The sequence below is a fragment of the Pundamilia nyererei genome, unplaced genomic scaffold, assembly GCF_000239375.1.
Source record: "Pundamilia nyererei isolate P.nyererei 1_Seehausen unplaced genomic scaffold, PunNye1.0 scaffold00028, whole genome shotgun sequence".
Classification (NCBI taxonomy): domain Eukaryota; kingdom Metazoa; phylum Chordata; class Actinopteri; order Cichliformes; family Cichlidae; genus Pundamilia; species Pundamilia nyererei.
In genome coordinates, this window is record NW_005187429.1 from 2,083,214 (window position 1) to 2,102,299 (window position 19,086).

The window sequence follows — 19,086 nt, forward strand, 5'->3', positions numbered from 1 at the left end:
TTCAAAAGTTAATACCCTTCGTGGCTGCGACGGAGTCAGGAGACGTGTCTTCTATCAAAGACGTGGACATGCTGGAGCTGCTCCGTGTGGTTTCCTCCTGTCATCCAGAAAACGACATATTAGCAATTCATCGAAAATTCCTAACTACCACAATCAAGTTTGTGTGCCTATTATTAACGTGTCATTAATAATTGTGAGAGCTTAGCTGCTAAATCAGAACGTCACTTTAACCATATTATAGAAATGTTGTGGAATACGATTCTTTTAGACATAATTATGCTCCGAGCTCAAGAAGCCATCACATACATATCTATTTTTTTATATATTTGTTTTATACTGCTTATTAGAAATTCTCCTTTTTAATTTTGTGCATGAAAAAGTTCAGATGGTTTGTTTTCTTTCTTTGCACCAAATAGGACTGTGTATAATTTTGTTGCTCTTTTGGCATAATAACCAAGATTCTGATGAAGTCACATGACACGCATGATCATTCGTAATCAATCATAAGAGTCAGACATCTTACATCGGAATCTGAGCCGTCCAGTTCTGCCAGCGTGGGCGCTTTGAGCACCCTCTTTCTCTGGCTAAGCGCCTGCCCGCCGCCCTGATTTGGTCCTGCTGTGCTGCTGGACAGTGAATGGGTGCTGCAGGTCAACTTCCTCCGAGCATCAGGAGTGTCTGTGGGTCAAACACAGTCAATTAAAGCGGGAAGATACAGCGTCCAACATAATAAACAGAGACACTGTTACAGATGTCACATGTACACATGAACCACACATCACGAGTCAACTCCTTCAGTAGCTGGTATTAAAGACTTCTTGACAGTGTTATGACAGGACACCACAGAGGCAGAATTGAGGAAGATAAACCTCAGCCACATGCCAACGGTTCAGATTTTCTCATCAATTTCCCCTCACTCATTTTCACGACACTCCTGCTTTGTCACACAGACTCCAAAGTTGCCACGACACGCCGGTCCGTGTGTGCTTTACCTGAGCTGCGGAACAAGTCCTGAGGAGTGCTGATGCTTTTCCCTGCACCTGCAGATGAATTAAGGGAATACAACCTTCAGTCGAAGCTCACACAGACGTTAACAAACACCAGACTAGAACCACGGGGAGGACTCGACAGCGACAAGCATCTGTCAGAGCAGAGGGCCTGTACAATGAAGCAGCATTTGCGGGCTTAGCGAGGTAACTCTGGGGGGGGGAGTCCGAGAAGATCTGGAAGGCTGCCCTGTAGATTTAATAAATATGTGTTCTTCACTTGAGCCTTTAACACCACCTGGGTTGCAGCTGGAAGAATAAACTTAAGACAGCCTTACCCAAGAGTAAATCTCAGGGACACATTAATCCAGTGGGTCTCAGAGTGTGGGCCATGAAGAATAAGGAGGTTGAGATTCACAATTTATATATATATCCACATGTATGTGTCTATCCATCCATCTATCCATCCTTGCGAGAAGTATGCAGCTCTATGTAAATTAAACCACCTCTAGCTGGAATCAGAAAACCTGGGTTGACTTGGAGATGTGAAAACCTGCGACTGACAGCGCTTTGCGCGATCACAGTTGTAGCCCGCTTCATAGTACAGACCCCGGGTGTGAATTAACAGGACGCTGTGCGATAGTGCTCTATATTAAAGCTTAAACACATTGTGCGTAAACTAGAAAGCACAGAGGGAGAGGCGTACGAAGGGAAGTGCGGGGGAGGAAGCAGGGAAAGACAATGAGTGCAGCCACAGTGCTAAAAGTTATTCTCGTACATAATTTGGATCGTGGTCACCTCGTGAACTGTAACGCTACATTCGAACAGTCTTCTCCCATTCCCAACCATTTATCTAAGGGGTTAGGCTGCTGACAGCAGCGTTACATAATGCTTTCACTTTTCACATTGAGAGGGAGGATTAGGATGACCAGCACGGGAGGAAAGCCGTAGAGAGAGTGATGATTTGTAATCTCACTTTACTGGCTCTGGCCCAATTGCCATCTCATAACAGCTATACCACAGACAGCCTCTGTGACTAGCATCTCCCCTAAAATATATCCCCTCCCTCTCTGGAGTTTGTACGTTTATTGTGTCCACAGGCTGCCCCAAAAATCACCCCAGCAACAGAACATTACCAACACAGTTTCACACATCCTAAGATTAAGGTGCACTGTGCTGACCCATCTTTCCTCTCACCTTCAGAAAGTGTCTTTATAATAAACAGCCAGTAAGTGACAGTAGTGTGTCATAAATGCACTTGTACAACACAAGCATGAAGTATGTGGGGTGTGTTTAAATCAGGGAGAAGCAAGAATCTAAGTCCTAAAAAATAGCCTAGAATAAAACACGGGCACAACAATAGGATAGAACATAACAGGTGACATGAACTTTACCTGATGAGTCAAAGCTGTGAGACATGCTAAGGGGTCGCATGACTGACAGATATGCCCATATTTGGGAGGAAAAAAAGGAAAGAAAGGAAGCAAAATAGAAAACAAAGAAAATGTTATGTTATAATGGACGATGATGTCAGAATCAGCCCAGTTTAACACGTCCACGCGTTCACAACGGCTCCATAATCTCAGATTTTCATAAACAGTTTAACAGAATTGCCCCATATGTACGATTATGCAACAACTGAACATTAGTTTACTGAAGTCACTTACAAAGGGATTGGTCTATGAACTGCACAGAAGACTGGATGGTAAAGACTGCTGCTTTTTTAGCTTTAATTGAAACCATGTTCAGTCCATGTATAACCATTATATACTAAAAGAGGATTACGACCTATGTACTGCTCACTTCAAAAGGCACTGCATTACATAATGAGTAATGTCACTTAAGGTCACACGCAGAGACCTGGGCATCTTTGGGCAACTGCAGTAACAGCTATACTAAAGACATGAAGGCTCACAGCTGCAGTCAGCATGATCCTTGTTTAAACACTGACACCTTTAATAAAGCGAGGAGATCGATGCAGGAAGCAGGCTGTTAGAGTACTCGTGATGGCTGCAGTTAAGAATGATTAATTCATGGATAATGTTTTATGTCCTGAGTGGATGGGTTAGGTTCACTGAAAGCTGTCATGCAGAAAGTTAAGAACAACGCTCCCCCAGAGAGATTTCTTCTAAAGATCAATACATCTGCATGTGAGTCAGAGCAGTGCGAGTTCGTGCTTATATGTCAGGCCATAAGTAGAATCATTTCTGAGCGTGGGTTTGTGTAATCGTCATCTCACCCAGGCGGTTTCTGCGGATCATGTCGGGTGAAACCGGCCTCAGCTTCCTTTCCGCTTTTATGTCCTCCAGCAGTCGCTCGTGAAGGCTCCGGGGACGCGGAGGGTGTGGTTTGAGTTTGCGAGCAGAGACCTGTCGTGACAATCAGGAGTGCGTACTTGATTACCAAGATTTTCCTCTCACACCTCTGCTCTGAAAGAGTGCGTGATGACGTCGTTCAGCTATTTTCTCAGTCAAAATTAATCATTTAGCTAAAAGCAATGATAGACTTGCATGTGTCAACAGTCACACTCAGCCATCTGGCATCTGCAGCATCGTGTATGGCAGGGTACTGGTATCATAAGTGACAACTAAATATTGATGTCACGGACTTCAGTGTTTTCACAGCTGTGCTGAATATAGACGACAATTGTCACGTCACTGTCCAAGTTCAATTTTACTGTACTGAAAGTGGAGTACATGAGGTATACTTAAATACTATACCAATTACATGCATGACACATGCTACAAAGGACCAAGCTTTTTTTTTTTTAAGTAAATTTAGGATTCAATAATTAAACTGATGTCATTAAAATGTCAAATCTAGTATATAACAGAAGATTTGTTTGCTTTTCTCTTTTCTTTTCTTTTTTTTTTTAAATGCAATATTATATGTCTGCTTTATTTTGCTTCTATATCTGTCATTTTATTTATTTACTTGTTTATTTTGCTAAAAAAAAATTTTCCCCCCTAAACAAAGCTATATATCCATTTAAAAAAAAAAAATTTACGTTATCACGGATGCAGCTAAAACGAGCTATAATTTAAAGTGTGTTTTGAGCATACTACAATTGGTACTATTGTACTATTGGTTGACTGGCTAAAGGCTAAAGCCCATTAAGGGTTCACTAGAGAACTAAGATCAAATCCAACTTAAGAGCCAGGCAGTGGGCGCCCTGGCAACCAGGACCACTAAAATGGGAAAACTGCAGAAAAATGAGCTTTATGGCTTTGCAACCAATTTTCCCTAGCGACCATGAACAACCACTCACCAACTGCTTTCCTGTTGACCAGTGGTTGCCTGGTTACTGACTGGTTTCAAGTTTTGTGTGACCGAGAGCTAATCAAGCAACAAATAAACAGGACATATTTTTAGATTAATGCCAAAAATTTGTTTGAGATAATACATTTAAAAGTGTGTATATATATATATATATATTTATCAAATACAATATTATTGTGTGTAATTGCAAATTAATAAATTCATGTATTTTTATTGATTTTGAGCCTCCATACTAATTACTGACACCGTGTTCTGCACGACTCACAGGGTTGAGAGGAGGTCGTGACCTGATGAACTCCAGAATGACCTCATGTGCGCTCTTCTTTAACCGTGGAGGAATGTCCCCATTCACCTGGGAGAAGACATTAAAAGTAACATGAAGACGTGATAAAAAAAAAAAAAATGGAAGGTCACGCTACAGAACAAAACCATCGCTTGTCTTTGAACTACACAGAGGACGAAAACAAAAAAACTCCAAACACCCTCACCATGACTTTTCGCAGCTTGTAACGTTTTGAACGGATGTCGTCCATCAACATCTCGTAGGGTGTGAGCTGGTACTCTATGGGTAGTGGGTTGTACTGGCGCTCCTGGACCTTCTTCAATTTTACACCGTGTCTTAGATCTCTCATCACCTGTACCCAGAACCGTGCCTGATTGGAATACAAGCGGCACGGTTAGTGATGCACTTATGCATTTGCAATGCCTTTCACTGGTCTGGCCCACTCAAGATCAAAGTAGACTGCATGTGGCTCATGATGTACAATGAGTTTGACATTCCTGCCTTAAAGTGATAATTGATGTACCAAGTAGATCTTCTTACCCAGTCTGCATTTTGCAGCTCATCGAGGTCTTTAACAGGTTCTTCCTGAGTCTCCCCTTCCATCTTCCGAAGGTTCTAGGCAAGATAGCAAAATGGGATAACATGGAATGTTAGCGAGGAAAAAATGAGACAGAAAATGAGCAAAGTGATGGTAGTGAACTTGTGCCCAACTCTCTCCCAGACAAATATTAGGTTAAGGTCCTAGGCATATTGCCCATAATGTCATGGCAGCCTGTTTAATTAAACAAATGTGGATTCACATGACCAGGCGGATCCTTCTCATCTTGAAATCGAATTTATGTCAGAGGGGAAAGCAAAAAAAAAAAAACAATGACCCAAAAAAAGGTCAATGAACAACTAATGACTGCCATTAATATGTGACTGCTGAATCTGTTATGCAGAACTGTTCTGGGTGACCTACTTCAGTTGTGATACTGCTCAAAATCAACCTCATTCCTGACATGTCCAATACTTTCAATCTTTTTTCTGTGCTGGTTAATCTCAATTTAAAAATGACAAATTACCATAACACCAGGGTTTTAGATCAAAGAAAGAAGTCCCTAAGGGGGGAAAAAAAAAAAATTGTTATGTAATATTTTAACTTCCGACTCCCACTGTTCCGACCTCTGTCTTTCAGTGAAAGTGATATGAAAGTTGCATATGCATCTCCCACCTTCACTTCCCTGGAGTCATTCCTGTTTTGAACGATGATAACATTTAGTGAGTCAGTGACGCCGTTTTCAATACATTTACATTGGTTTCTAGTCTGTGAACAGCATTCTTCTCTTGGGAGCCAGCCAATCTTGTTAGAGAAAAGTCTGAAACGGTGAGAGAAACTAAGAAAAACTGATCATTTCCTAATTTGGAAGCATGTGTGATGTGTGAGGTACAGTATATGGTTGCTTATTAGCAATCATCCAGAGGCCTTTAAGGCTACAGCCAGTCCCCTATACAGCAGTGGTCTGATGCAATCCTGTGAGCTCTTTAAATTGCTGTAATAAAGTTAAACTTGATTCTATAACCACACCGTCTTACATAAGACTGTTTGCATGAATCATGCCTGCTACAGAAGCTAGTGTTTACAGTACATATTGTACAGCAAACCTACCATTTCTGGCTTTGCTACATGGTCTCCTTAAACTTATTTCTCTCTTAAGATCCCACCACGGCCTTTCAATCTGGTCTGTGCCACTGCAGCATCTTGACTCGTTTTCAGCCATTTTATTTTATTTTTTTAGATTTGCTGATTTTCTTGGGATCACTGTCCACTTTCAGCAAAGCTTTAGCTGCCAGGCAGATGGCCTCACATTTGACTCCAGAATACTTTGGTACACAGAGGAGTTCATGGTCAACTCAATCTCTGCAAAGTGCCCAGGTGGCTGCAAAACAAGCCCAAACTGTCACCCTTCCACTTCAGTGCTTTATCGTTGGTATTAGTCGTTTGCGCTCATATGCTGTGTTATATTTATAAAGCTGCATCTAAACAAAACACAAGACTTTTTGAACAACATACTTTCGGACAGATGAGACAAAGTGGGTAAGTTTGTCTACATTTGGAGAAAAGCTGTGCAGACATGATCTTTTTAGAGGGCAGAGGCTTTCTGTGACAACCCTTCCAAACAGGCCATACTTGTTCAGTCTTTTTCTAATTGCACTGCACTAAGGTTTAAGGTTGAACATACCACCTGTGGCCTGTAAACTGAGACATAGCTCTTGGGTCTTTTGCATTTTTTCTGAGCAATGCACTCTGAACTTGGAGTGAATTTGTTGAGACATCCACTCCTGGGAAGATCATGCCATTGCATTAACACTCATACCAGAAACTGGCAAAACCTCCCCCCCCCCCTTTTCTTTTTTTTTTTTTAATATATAGGGCTGCTAAGACTTGCTGATGATCAGTTAATCAAAAGCATTTGATTAGCAGCACCTGCCTCCTGCTACTTAACCTCTTAATATGGAAGCAGTAAGGGCATATTTAGTTATTCAACTGAGAATAGTTTTTCCCCTCATGACTGTAAAAAATAATTTATATTGCTCTAAATAAAATAAATAAATAAATAAAAAAGGAAAAACAGCACAAGTCGGTATTCCACCCTAATAACTCTCAGCTACTCCAGTAAAAACATCCCGCTTACACAACCGTTCCTGTTAGGTTGAGCACAGCTACTTGAGAGAGGATGCCAGAACACGTCCATTCAGAATTAAGTTATGCCAAGCACTCGAGCTCATGGCTGGCCTAACAAGAGGGTCATCCAGGGACACCCACCGTCTCAGTCAATCTGTACTATAATCACTTCGTGGACTGTTGTTTCTGTTTCTGGGTACCACTCTGGGATTTTCTTTCCCCAGCAATAAGTCCGTTGGCCGAATAGATCCCTATTCCAGCAGTTTAACATATGTACCAAACCAGAGTGGTAAGACTGTTAGAAGAGAGTTTGGTCCTTTATTACAGTCTGTTCTGTCCATCAGTTTTTCTTAGCGCTCATGTTTATAATATGAGAAATTTGTGACGTGCCCTCTTAGTTCTTGAGTGACTTACATAAAAGTTCACCAAACTTTGGAAATGTAGCGATAACATTTAAAATAGGTAAGTGCAGAAGACTGTCGCACTCATCTGCACTTCAATTAGCAATAACGTCATAATGTCACACATCAAAAGTTCATACCTCCTTGGCACTCCTGATCTTCTCCAAGAAAGTGCGCAGTTCTCTGCTCTCGGCGTACAGAGCCCGGCACACAGCCTGGTAATGGATGGGGGCATCTGATGGACTGGGTAGGTGGGAAGAACATAGCTGTAGAGGCAAAGAATGCAATGTATTACATATACTGGTGCTTATGGAATAAACAATCAATAAAGCTGCTTTATATCTGTGTGTGGATTGAAGCACACATTTGTCAGTACTCCAAATTACACACAAACCTTTATGTACATTTGTAAATCGTCTTTATGCTTGTGGATCATACACTTTGTACACTTTTGTAACCCTATTGAGACTAATTTAACTCCAATCTGGACCAAAGTGGGCATTTTAATTCTCAGTCATGCCTCATGCGTGGCTAAAGACTCGTGTGATGTTGGGGAACTTGACAAAAATAACACTAAACCTGCTTGACCAGCTGGAACAACACCGCTTGACAATCACTGGTTGCGCACCATTTAAAGCTCCGACCTGCGTGGTATCTGAGTCCAATTGTCGTGACAATAAGAGTTACCTGAAGGAGTTATGCATGCGCTGTCAAATAATCTCCAAAAAAACAATACCGAACCAGATGGATGGCATATTTTCATTTTCAGGTAAAGGGCTTGGCAAGCTGAAAAAATGTCTGACTCTGCAAACAGACGCCTTCTTGTCACGATGGGAAAATAACAGGTGATATGACACCTGAGAAGTGAGAGTTAAAACATTCTTCAAATATCACAGCAGCTGTCGTTTCCATTGTTTCTACTGATAACAATTCTCTGTGGAAACATGCAAAAAAAATGTTTATATGGAAAAACCAAGTGAAACTGCAAAATAACAGCACAACTTCTGGAAATCAAGTGTGCAAACATAAGAATATGGAGTTAAATTTGATGTTAAACTCAGGGCTTCATTTGATGAGCCATAATTGGCATAAATGTGGCTGGATCCAAACCCCTAACTCACTTTCAGTAGAACAATACCAGCTCATGTAGCCTCCGCTCACTCCATTGTACAAGAGCAATGAGCAAACCCATTCGGCACTTTAACATTTAAATATTCCTGTCTAAGTAGGATGCCAGCTAGCAGGTCCTGTCATACTGTACCAGCTTCACGTTTCGCTGGAACTTCAAAGTGACATACCTCTGTTTGTCAGAAGAGAATAAGACTGGATGTAGACGTGCCAGATCTGTCCGCAGCCATGCCATAATGACTTTACACTGAACAGAGTGATTGCTGGAGTAGTAAGAGCTTAGGGAAGATGCACACAGGCAGCAAACAGACCTGATATTTGTGTTCCACATCAGTTTTATAAGAATTTATAACACAGGCTGTGAAACCTTCTAACCCCATTCCCTTAATACCAGTGTGTTTACAGGGCTATAATTACCCGTCTTATTCAGAAGCTACTTGGGGAATTTACAGTGTGACAGCTTCTATCAGGGGAAAACGTTTGTGCTGGGGTGATTACATGCGGCTGCACTGCTTTCTTAACAAGCCAGCTGTAAAAATGTGGCAAGCACACAAACTATACGGCAGTTTATTCCACACAAAACAGAAAGCCACACATTTCATATGCCTGCGATAGCTTTGCTTTATTTCAATTTGCTCTGCCATTTCAATCCATTATGGACCAAGTGATCAGACTGATGAAGCTCTACAGCAGGAACACTGTAGTTAATTATTAGAGTTAATAGAAGCAGCACGTGTTGAGAACAGATTTATGTACTCAAGGAATCTGGCAGACAAACTAAGCTCTCATTGCAAACCGATTACATGTGTATCTTAATAAAATTAAACCCTACCATGATGATGTCTCGATAGCTCCGGATGCTACTGATTGTACTGCTGGAGCCATCAGACACGAGGTCCCCTTCCTCCTCTTCTTCGCATTCATCCTCTTCTTCTGTGGCCTCGTAGCCCTCGTCGGGACAGGGGTCACTCTCCGTTTCCTCCGTGTTGGTCATCATGTCGATGAGGCGCTCCAGCGGCGGGCTGAGCTCGCGCTCTTCGTTTTCTTTGAGGCCATAGTCTAGAGCTTTGTAGATCATGACACCCAGTGAGTCAATAACCTAAAAAGAAGAGGTTGTAAGTTATTATTTTGTACAGGCCACCAAGTTGATTTTACATTTTGTAGCTTTAGGCACTCAGGGGCTTGAACAACAGATAAATTCTGAAACAAACAGTTGTACTTGCAAGTGTTGACTTTAATTATTGTGAGGATCACTTCTAAAGGTGCACACACTGACAACTTTCATCATCTCCTAAACTGGAACACCAAAAAGAATATCAGTCTTTAGCACATAGGTTTGCTTACTTTTTCTAGCACGCAATGTGAGTGATTACTCATTGTGTTAAAGGCATGAACAGTACCTCGTTCATGCATTCGATAAGTCGAATTGTGTTTTGAATAGTTATGATGAAAAGGATTTCCACACATGAATGCTTCATAATGTCACGCGAGTCTCAGTCGGACATGTTTCCTGACAATAGAAAATGTTCTGCAGAGCATCAAGGAGGCAACAACCATGACTTCTGCTCACTGTGCGAATTCTCTGGATAAACACCTCCTTTATTCTTACATGGCTCAATCGGATGTTACGCCGCCGTGAGTGAATAGCAGCTCATGCGTCTCACAATCATCACAATTCACATGTAATGTGTGAACTACAGAAAGAAAAGGATACGTTTTCTTGTCACTAGTTAGCGGGATTGTGCACACTAATAATTAAAATCCACCGAGACCAACAACAATGACCTTGACTGTGACTATGATCACAATTTGGGTGATCATTGCATTTAAGTTTGGTTAAATTCTGACCAATACTGCAGAAGCAGGAGCGAACTATGGCCAGACAACTTCAGCTTGATGAAATCAGACCACGTTTAATGAGTAATCACGTCGGTCACTCCACAAACTTCCTTTATACTGTATTCAATGTCATATGTCCTCAGTATCGTATTTGCAGAAAGCAGATGCAGTAATACTCTGCTGTAAGTCTTCACTGTATTGGTTCAAATCGGTGGCTCTTCTTAGCTCGAGGGGTAAAAACATTTCTTTCCCATCTGCTGAAATCTGTTTACTCCAAGTTAACTATGCCAACATTATGTTCTTTCCAGCTGACAGACGACATTCAGCTTTTTGTCTCCTCCTGCTCCGCTATAATTAAAAGCACACCAGCACATCCTCATGGAACAAGCCTCATTTCATAGTACCCTTGCCTTACTCAGATAAACAACCGTATCTACAACAAACCTCAGTTCACCTGAACGGAGGACAGTTCACGTCTTCAAAGTGAATGAGTAAAAAGGCCAGTGTATCCGACTGAAACTTAATAATTACCATAATCCAGGAGATGATTTCATTTCATCACTGCCTTCTCTCATTAATTAGTAGGACATGACCTTTTTTTTTTTTTCTCTTTCCTGATGTTTCAGACAACTATCAGATCACACAAAACTGCTAGTTTTACATCAGCGCACTTAGTTCACTGATCTAACCCTCGGTCTGAGGTCAACAAGTGTCGGAAGTATTGGCCAGTCGACCTGAAACAACCTCGGAAACGTCAGATATCGTTATGACCGGGCCAAATGATTTCAATCAGAGCGCGGTGGGAGTGAAGACATTTAGCAAAGTACCCACAAAAATTAAAATACTATTCCGCATGTGGACATCCTTTGATACTCAAAGGCTAAGGATACAGAGCACTTCACCTGAAGTTTCAGCAGCAAACACAAAAATTGACTTCAGTAAATTTTGCCATAACTTCTGTGTTTATTTTGTTTGCCACTTGTCACCAGAGCCATTAAATAAATGCTCTGTCATTACTGCACTGCATATTCTATTTCCAGATGTGTATTGTTGAAAGAGGGAGGCGTCCCAAACAAACCAGACCGTTGCTGTGAATGAAGCTAGTTCTGATGGGCATGGCTGGATATGCGCTGGTTTGGTGCCAAAAACAGCACTGCACACGTCTTTGGAGTCTGGGAGTGTACTACATGGAAGAGAAGGGTGTGGAGTGCACACGTTTAGGTATGTTAAGGTCAACAAGGCGAAAAGAAACTCATTTAATCAGACTGACTACTAAAATAACTGACACAAACCACGCAGTTCTAGAGTGTGGGATTTTACTTGGATACTGTACGATCCATTTTCACAGTTGTGACAATGTACTTGATGTCCTGGCACATCAAGGTGCAGAACATTGTAGCTTAAATGGTTTTTTGGGGGTTTTTTTGTTGTTTGTTTTGTTTGTATAGTCCAAAAGCCAAAACGGGTCTGGTAACATATCTGAGGAATCACAGGGTCAGACAAAATTCTGAACTCATGATCATGGTGAAAGATAGAGTTCTGAATGGGCATCAGTTTCAGTTAATTCAACGCATTGGGATTTTAGAAACTGTATATAATTAATTTCCAATTTTATTAAACAAAAACTAACCTCTGCCCAACAATGCCCGGCCCAGAAATCTTATCTTCACAGCCAGCTATGCGTGCCGTTGCAGCACCCAGAGGAGCATCAGCATGGCTCTGACCGGCTTTTATTAGCGACAGCCAGGTAACGACCGTGTTTGCACTAGCTTCGTCCACGTTTGTCAGCATTATGAAGTTGAGATACGATTACAGCCGGACGAACATAAGCAGTAACAGCCCACTTATAAAAAGCAAGCTATTCTGCTTTAAAAATCACCTGAGCTCTGTTGGACCCCATGTGTGACAACAGAAAGAACCATGTGATCATAATGTCATGAGCATTAGTCCTCAACATATCTTTGTGGAGTCACAACACATCACTGTAAATTTTATCGATTTTTCATCATTTTCATTACTTAAGTGTATGATATTTTGGAACATTATGAAATTGAATAAGATCACCGACTCTTTATGAAAATATTTTCATAGATATAAATAAATCGGTAAGTACGCAAGCAAGGAAAGCGTCTGCTACTGTGTGCAACTCAATATTTTCTTATTATTTTATAATGGCTTTTTCTGATGTGAGCACCTGCTCTTCAAAGTCTGTGCACAGATATGCATATTGGATTATAACCAATAATACAATTTGTTTGCCTATTAAACATCAAAAGATTTTAAAATGCCCCCCCAGGAAATAAATAAATAAATAAATAAAAGCAGGAATAGATTCTCTCAATTTCCAAAAATCAACCCACCTATTCTCACTGGGAAAAGATTGCTTTCATAGTGTTACATCGTTATCATTCCTCAATCATCTCTGTGTGCAGTTGATAATCCTGTTCCCAGGCTAAAACAAATATCCTATTCCTTAGTGTCTTATTATGCAACCTTTTAATCCATCTGTAGTACAACATGCACTGTAGTGGGCAGGGAAATTAGGAAATTCAGGAGTGACCGTCTGCACATGGGTATCTTATTCACAGGCAAAAAGGATCATCAGCTTTATACTGCACCACGTATACCTAAGAAACCTCGTGTTTTCATGTCCAGGCTAAGCAGTCTCACTATACTACATGTCCAGTTAAGGACATTTTCTGTAGTGGTGGGTCAAGAGTACGTTTAGCCAACAAACGAAAATTAGTTTCAGTGATTGTCCAGTGGTTCAACAGCAACTAGCACAGTAAGGATCACTGTTTAATACAATAATTAAGCACCAAGTACAATATTCCCGATAATTTGGATGAATTTTGCCACATATGGTCCATAGGGTTAGGTGAACAGGATGTATCTCGCCTCTCACCCTATGACGGCTCACAGACTCCGACTGGAGTTAAGGTTACCAGACCCCAACTGGTAACCTTAACTCAAAGGGAGCTGAAGGATGGAAGAATCAGTGTTTAGTGGGAACGGGCCGCAGGTCAACCAACACAGCAGCTAAATAATTCTGTTCAGTGACATATGGAGAAAGTTCCTTTGAGTTCAAGTCAGAGGCAATGGGGAAGAGGCATCTTAAGTATCAAAAGCCAGACTTATTGAAAAGAAAACAGGAGAGGAAATAAGGAAAATATAGATTGTGGTGAGTAACTGAAAACAGTCACATCTGAAGACTTGTGATTCAGAGGATTGAGGCAGTGAGGTGGAGGAAGAGGAAGCATGTGGGTAAACAGCTGTGAAAGGCAGCCAGGAAAACCACTGCTGGGGTTTAAGCTACGGGATAAGTGTGGTAGCAAACTATTAGGTGAATAAGGCTCCAAGTAAATTCCCCAGGCAGCCACAGCAGGTAACACGGGATATGACCAGTGTTTAAAAATGCCTAGTAGGAAATGCAGCAGGATGAGTCATCTGGGTGCCAAAGAAAAAGAAAATCGTAACACAGAATGAATTCAGCTTGAGCTCTGTGACAGGCTTTCTCAGAAAGTTTACAAGCATCCTCAAGATTGTGAATCACCAATCCACTCAAAATAGAGTGCACTTTCCCTCAACCTCCACAAAGAAAGATAATAACCAGCTGCATTACATCACTGCATGGGGAAAGTTTTTAACAATGAGGGATTTTACATAGAGAATCTACTTCCCTGTGCCAGAGGCATTATCTTAAGAATCTGTGACAAAATACAAAAAGAATTCCTCATTCATGAATAACCTTTGTCCACCTCACAGATTTCATGTTCACTCTTGAACCAAAAAGGCAGATCACAATTCACAACAATTGGAACATATATTTTTAGTGTATGAAACTATTTAAAATAAAAAATAAAATAAAAAAAGTTTGATTTAGATGCAGCTTTCCTTTTCCCTTCCAAAGAAGCAGATCAGCAAATTTGGGAGTATTTCCACAGTTAATTAGTTAAAAACAGGTCTGTACTTGCTACACACTCAGACAGTAGTTGTCTGACGATAAAATAAAGAACTCATAAGTAAGCACATTTTTTGTCTCAACAGCTAGGGAGGAGTGTGTGCGTGCATGTATTTGCTTGGAAAAGTCATTAATCTGTCATACAACTAACCTTGGTTGTCTGATGGTTAAATAAACCACAGAGCAAATATAAATATAAGCATTTTTGGTGAGGTTTTGTCATTTTTACTTACTCAAATTCACCAAAATTAGCCTGGAAAATACACAGCCTATTGTTAGGCAAGCAAATACAGACTTTTTGTTTAACTTTATGTGGACCAATAGAGTTTATGCATATAATGAGCCTCCAAAGGACTATTTTAAGCCAGGAAACACCATGACTATGTAACCAGCTTTGCCATATTTTCATTGAACCAGCTAAGCAGACTAGGTTTAGGATGTTAAAGAGGGAGTTTTAAACAAAGGGTGAGAAAATGTGCTCCAGCAGTCTACAGCGTGAGGAAAAACAGTGTTTTACCAACATTAAAGCACAGAAACCTATTCTGCAAAGTGCAGTTCAATGTGGGTTTTTGAGCGAAACAGAACTCTTCCTACTACAGTATGTTTTATGTGTAGCCAATTCAAATTTTCACTATTTTAAATAGATCGCAAAAAACTCAACTGTTTACATTCTCTTGTATAGTTGTAGTTCTTGTAGTTGTATAAGCTGAAAAGCAGTACAAGGAGCAACCAAGATGGAGGGAAAACCATCGGTGAGTCAGCGCTTACGCAGATGTGCAAAGAATGAGTCGTTTGTGCTGAAGAGCAGCACATCCTCACACAAGCAAAGCAGAAAGAAGTCAGGCTCCTGTGCTGCTGAGACCTCTACCCAATTTATGCAGAATTTACAACTAGTCTGATCATTAAATAGTACTAGTCAAATAATCCTCAAGGTAAGGTTCAAGGTACAGGTGAGTAAACTCAAAGTTTCACTAGTGATTCTAAACATGCAGGTTGTCGCCGGCCAATGAAATAACTGGTGGGCCTCGCTTTAACTCAAGGTGGCGGGTGAAATCCCCTCGTGTTCTTAATAAGATCTGGTTGTATCTTTCAATGGCACTCACCTCATGCATATACCAAACTGCACAAACTTAAAGGCACAATTTCAGGAACCTGAAGTCTTCTTCATATTCTTTGACAACAGACTGTCAGCATTTTAAAAACGACCTAGCAGCAGTCATAAACGGGACCACAGCTCAAGAAACTTGCTGAGCTTAAAAACATTTCAACTATAGCAAAAGCTCAAGTCTAATATTGTCGTCATCATTTCCACATCACACAAGAGGAAATGTCCAAGTCACAGAGGCCAATTTGAGGTTTTTGGTTCATCTTTAAACTGAAAATGTAGATTTTATCATGGCTAGTTTCAGCACCAGGCTCTGATGCACGTGAACTACATGATCTTTTTGACACAGCCATAAGTTCGGATCTATGAAACGTGTTAGGTGATACTTGTAGAAGCATATGCGAGAACAGCTTTCTGTGGACAGAACTGCCTGTACGAAGCCTCTATGTGACCTCCAACATTTCTTTTTATAAGAAAATTAAATTAAAGCATATCAATAAACTGCATATCTGGCCCTTGATGTGGCCATTAATGAAATGAAATTTGCTTATTAAGGTTTTTGCAGACACGTAACCACATGATGTTAACTTGTCCACCATCTCGGACAAATGACAATCACGATGACAATGTAAGATCGGGCAAATAAAGTCCCATCTGGCAGCCACTGGGCATGAGGGGAGAAATTAGGATTTCCTGACCAGTTGAAAGCAGTTGCATGATTTTTAATGACCAGTCACGCAGTCCTATGAAGGTCAGTTCATGACCATCTGTCAGCCACCTGTCGTGAGGGAAGAACGTGCGTTACTGATTTGGAGAAAAGAAAAATCCCTCCTTGTGATTGCTTAGGTCACTACTATAGTCAGTAATGCAGTTGGAATTTGCATGAAAGTGATGGACGTGTCTACAAACACTGTCCAGCTACTCTCCAAGCTGTAGTGGAACCGGAAATGGAGACAGTTTCCCTTTTGCAGACTACACCAACTACCCGAACAGATTCCTGGAGCAGAGGTAACACAATCACACAGCCCTGGGTATCACTGCGGCCTGTAGATTTCACAAAGGCATCAGATAAGCCGCCTTCAGCATTTGCTGCAGCAGTAGAGTGAAGCCACCGCAACACAGACAGTTACATAACCAAAGTTAAACCGTGAGGTCTTCCACTGCAGGAGCGGATGCTCAGCCTCCTCCGGTCTGAAGCATCACCTTCCCACTTCAGAGTGGGACAGAAGACGGAGCTTCTTTACGTCTTCAGGTCAAACTCAGCTGAGTTTGCATTCATCAGTGAAGTCAACTGGAAAACGCTGAGCCCTGAGAACAGTCAGCTCTGATGTTACATATGATCATTTCCACTTCAATAGGAAACTGGCATAAAAGCAGACACTGAAAATGCAGGATAACATTTTTGAAAGAAAAAAGGCACATACAGATAAAAACTACACATGAGCTGAGACTGAATACATCACACAAAGAATCAGCTTTTAATCAAACAGCTTCAAGCCAATGGCAGTGTGTGGATAAAAAAAATAAAATAAAATAAAAACATGCTCTGAAAAGCACAAACCTACAGAGTTTAAAGGCTGCAGTGAAATACACTAATCACCAGCTGGAAAAGTCCTCCCACTGAGTTTGACCTAAATGCTGTCAGAATCCCTAAAGTAGCTCTAAACACCACAAATCTGACAGACAGCTTCTATGGCACAGCAGAAAAACAGCTCCTCTTGTTCCAAAAACCACAAAGAGCTAAAGATCTGATAACTTTATAGACTTGACAGACCAAGCAGGAGAAAAATATTAATCTCTCAAGCCTGGCTGGACCACATATAAAAAAAAAAAACAATAAAAATAAATACTGAGCAAGAGCTTCTTCAGTGTTAGATATAAATAGAAAACCTTGACCAGAATAGCACTAAATGCTAAACAGATCCCTGCGGTTTAGTTTCTGTGTGAATTTACTTGTACAGGCAGAAATGTAACCTCAGGGACTGTAATGCCAGCCGCTTTAAAAGAAAAGCAGTCAGCATCCCCCCCAAAAAAAAAAATCAATTGATCAATTTGAATAAAAGCAAGGTGCAACATAATGAGGTCACTGGTACATGTTGGGCATACAGGGATCCAACTGAGACTCACCCCGGGGGACTGCGACTGAATTCAAAAGCTGCGTCTACAAACAAGCATGCAGAAAACAGATCAGAACAATCCTCGGCCGTGCCTGAGATCTACATAAAGAAAACCCTGTTTCTTCCACAAATGTGCACTCTTTCATCAAAGCTGACACAACTGAAGGGCAGTCTCTGCAGGGACAAGGCTTATAACCTCTAGTGACATACATAAGGGTGAAGGGAGAAACATCCAGCCCCTGCGCTTACAGAACCCTCATAGCAGCACCTGCTTAACCCGCTACAGAGCGGAAGTCACAACTGCACGATGCTGAAATGCAAATATATGCAATTTCTACCCAATCTGAGAAGCTTAATCTACAAAACACAACATGATGGTCCCCACATGGACTTTAAACTGATCTTTAAGGGTATAATGTTTTAAGCAGTAGAAAAACAGACCTAAAGACAGGTTGCATTAACTCCAATTTTCTGAGAATCCCTAAAGCTAAACCTCAGCCCACTACAATCTATATTAATTCCAAGGGTTTACTTCAAACATTATACTGGAAAACTAATCATTTTGGCCCCAAAGTGCAGATCTGGCAACCTGGGGACCTTGTAATAGGATACTAGCAGTAATCTCACCTTAATCTTCAGATGAGGACAAACTAGGTTAAGCTTGTCCTGTAGGCTACAACAGAAGGTGCACAGTACAACTCAAACATTTTTTCCTAAAAGATGACCGAGCACTAGAAGAGAAAGCCAAATATGCCACCGTTTTTAATGTCAGGAAAAGATGTTTTTTTTTTTTCTCTAGCATTACTGATTACCCATTACACCCATTTTTACTGGTTGTAAAGCAGGTGTTAACAAGCTTGTGATTGGCTCCAAAAACTAGAAGCAGAGGTAAGAGAGAGGGGTAGTGGCTGACTCACTTCCACAAGCGACTAAGACACAACAAAAACATGTAAAGTCAAGAATTAGGAGCACAGGAATTGGGCCATAAACACCTTTGCACCTTTTGTGTGCAAGGGATATAAATCAATTTTCCCAAATTATCCGAAGGCAGATTGGTCAGGAGAAAACAATGGGATGAATTTACAGTTCTAATTAATGTCAGAAGACTTTACATTATTAAATTAAGCTGAAACGCAGTTACCAGATCTTAGAGGCAGGCAGTTACAGCAGTGATCGGATCACTAGTTGAGCATGCCAGCCCGTCCAGACAGACAATGCTAACATGCTTATGCTCAGCAGGTTTAATTTAAAGCATTTTACATGTATTGGCCATACTGAGGTATTGGCCATACTGAGGTATTGGCCATACTGAGGTATTGGCC

General features: G+C 41.0%; 1 protein-coding gene across 7 annotated transcripts in view; it reads right to left on the reverse strand.

The window, feature by feature from the left end:
- Positions 1-19,086, reverse strand: part of spire1a (spire-type actin nucleation factor 1a) — a 36,767-nt gene that overhangs the window by 5,657 nt on the left and 12,024 nt on the right. For 4 of the 7 annotated variants that reach the window (XM_005728385.2, XM_005728382.2, XM_005728383.2 and 1 more), the window contains exons 3-12: positions 9,575-9,841; positions 7,755-7,880; positions 5,089-5,163; positions 4,754-4,918; positions 4,531-4,617; positions 3,226-3,355; positions 2,381-2,422; positions 993-1,040; positions 524-678; positions 16-97 (exon numbers count right to left, since the gene is read on the reverse strand). In XM_005728385.2, coding sequence (XP_005728442.1) covers positions 16-97; positions 524-678; positions 993-1,040; positions 2,381-2,422; positions 3,226-3,355; positions 4,531-4,617; positions 4,754-4,918; positions 5,089-5,163; positions 7,755-7,880; positions 9,575-9,841 — 1,177 coding nt within the window. The remainder of the gene's footprint in view (positions 1-15; positions 98-523; positions 679-992; positions 1,041-2,380; positions 2,423-3,225; positions 3,356-4,530; positions 4,618-4,753; positions 4,919-5,088; positions 5,164-7,754; positions 7,881-9,574; positions 9,842-19,086) is intronic. The other 3 variants (XM_013909660.1, XM_005728386.2, XM_005728384.2) reach the window with 2 other exon arrangements.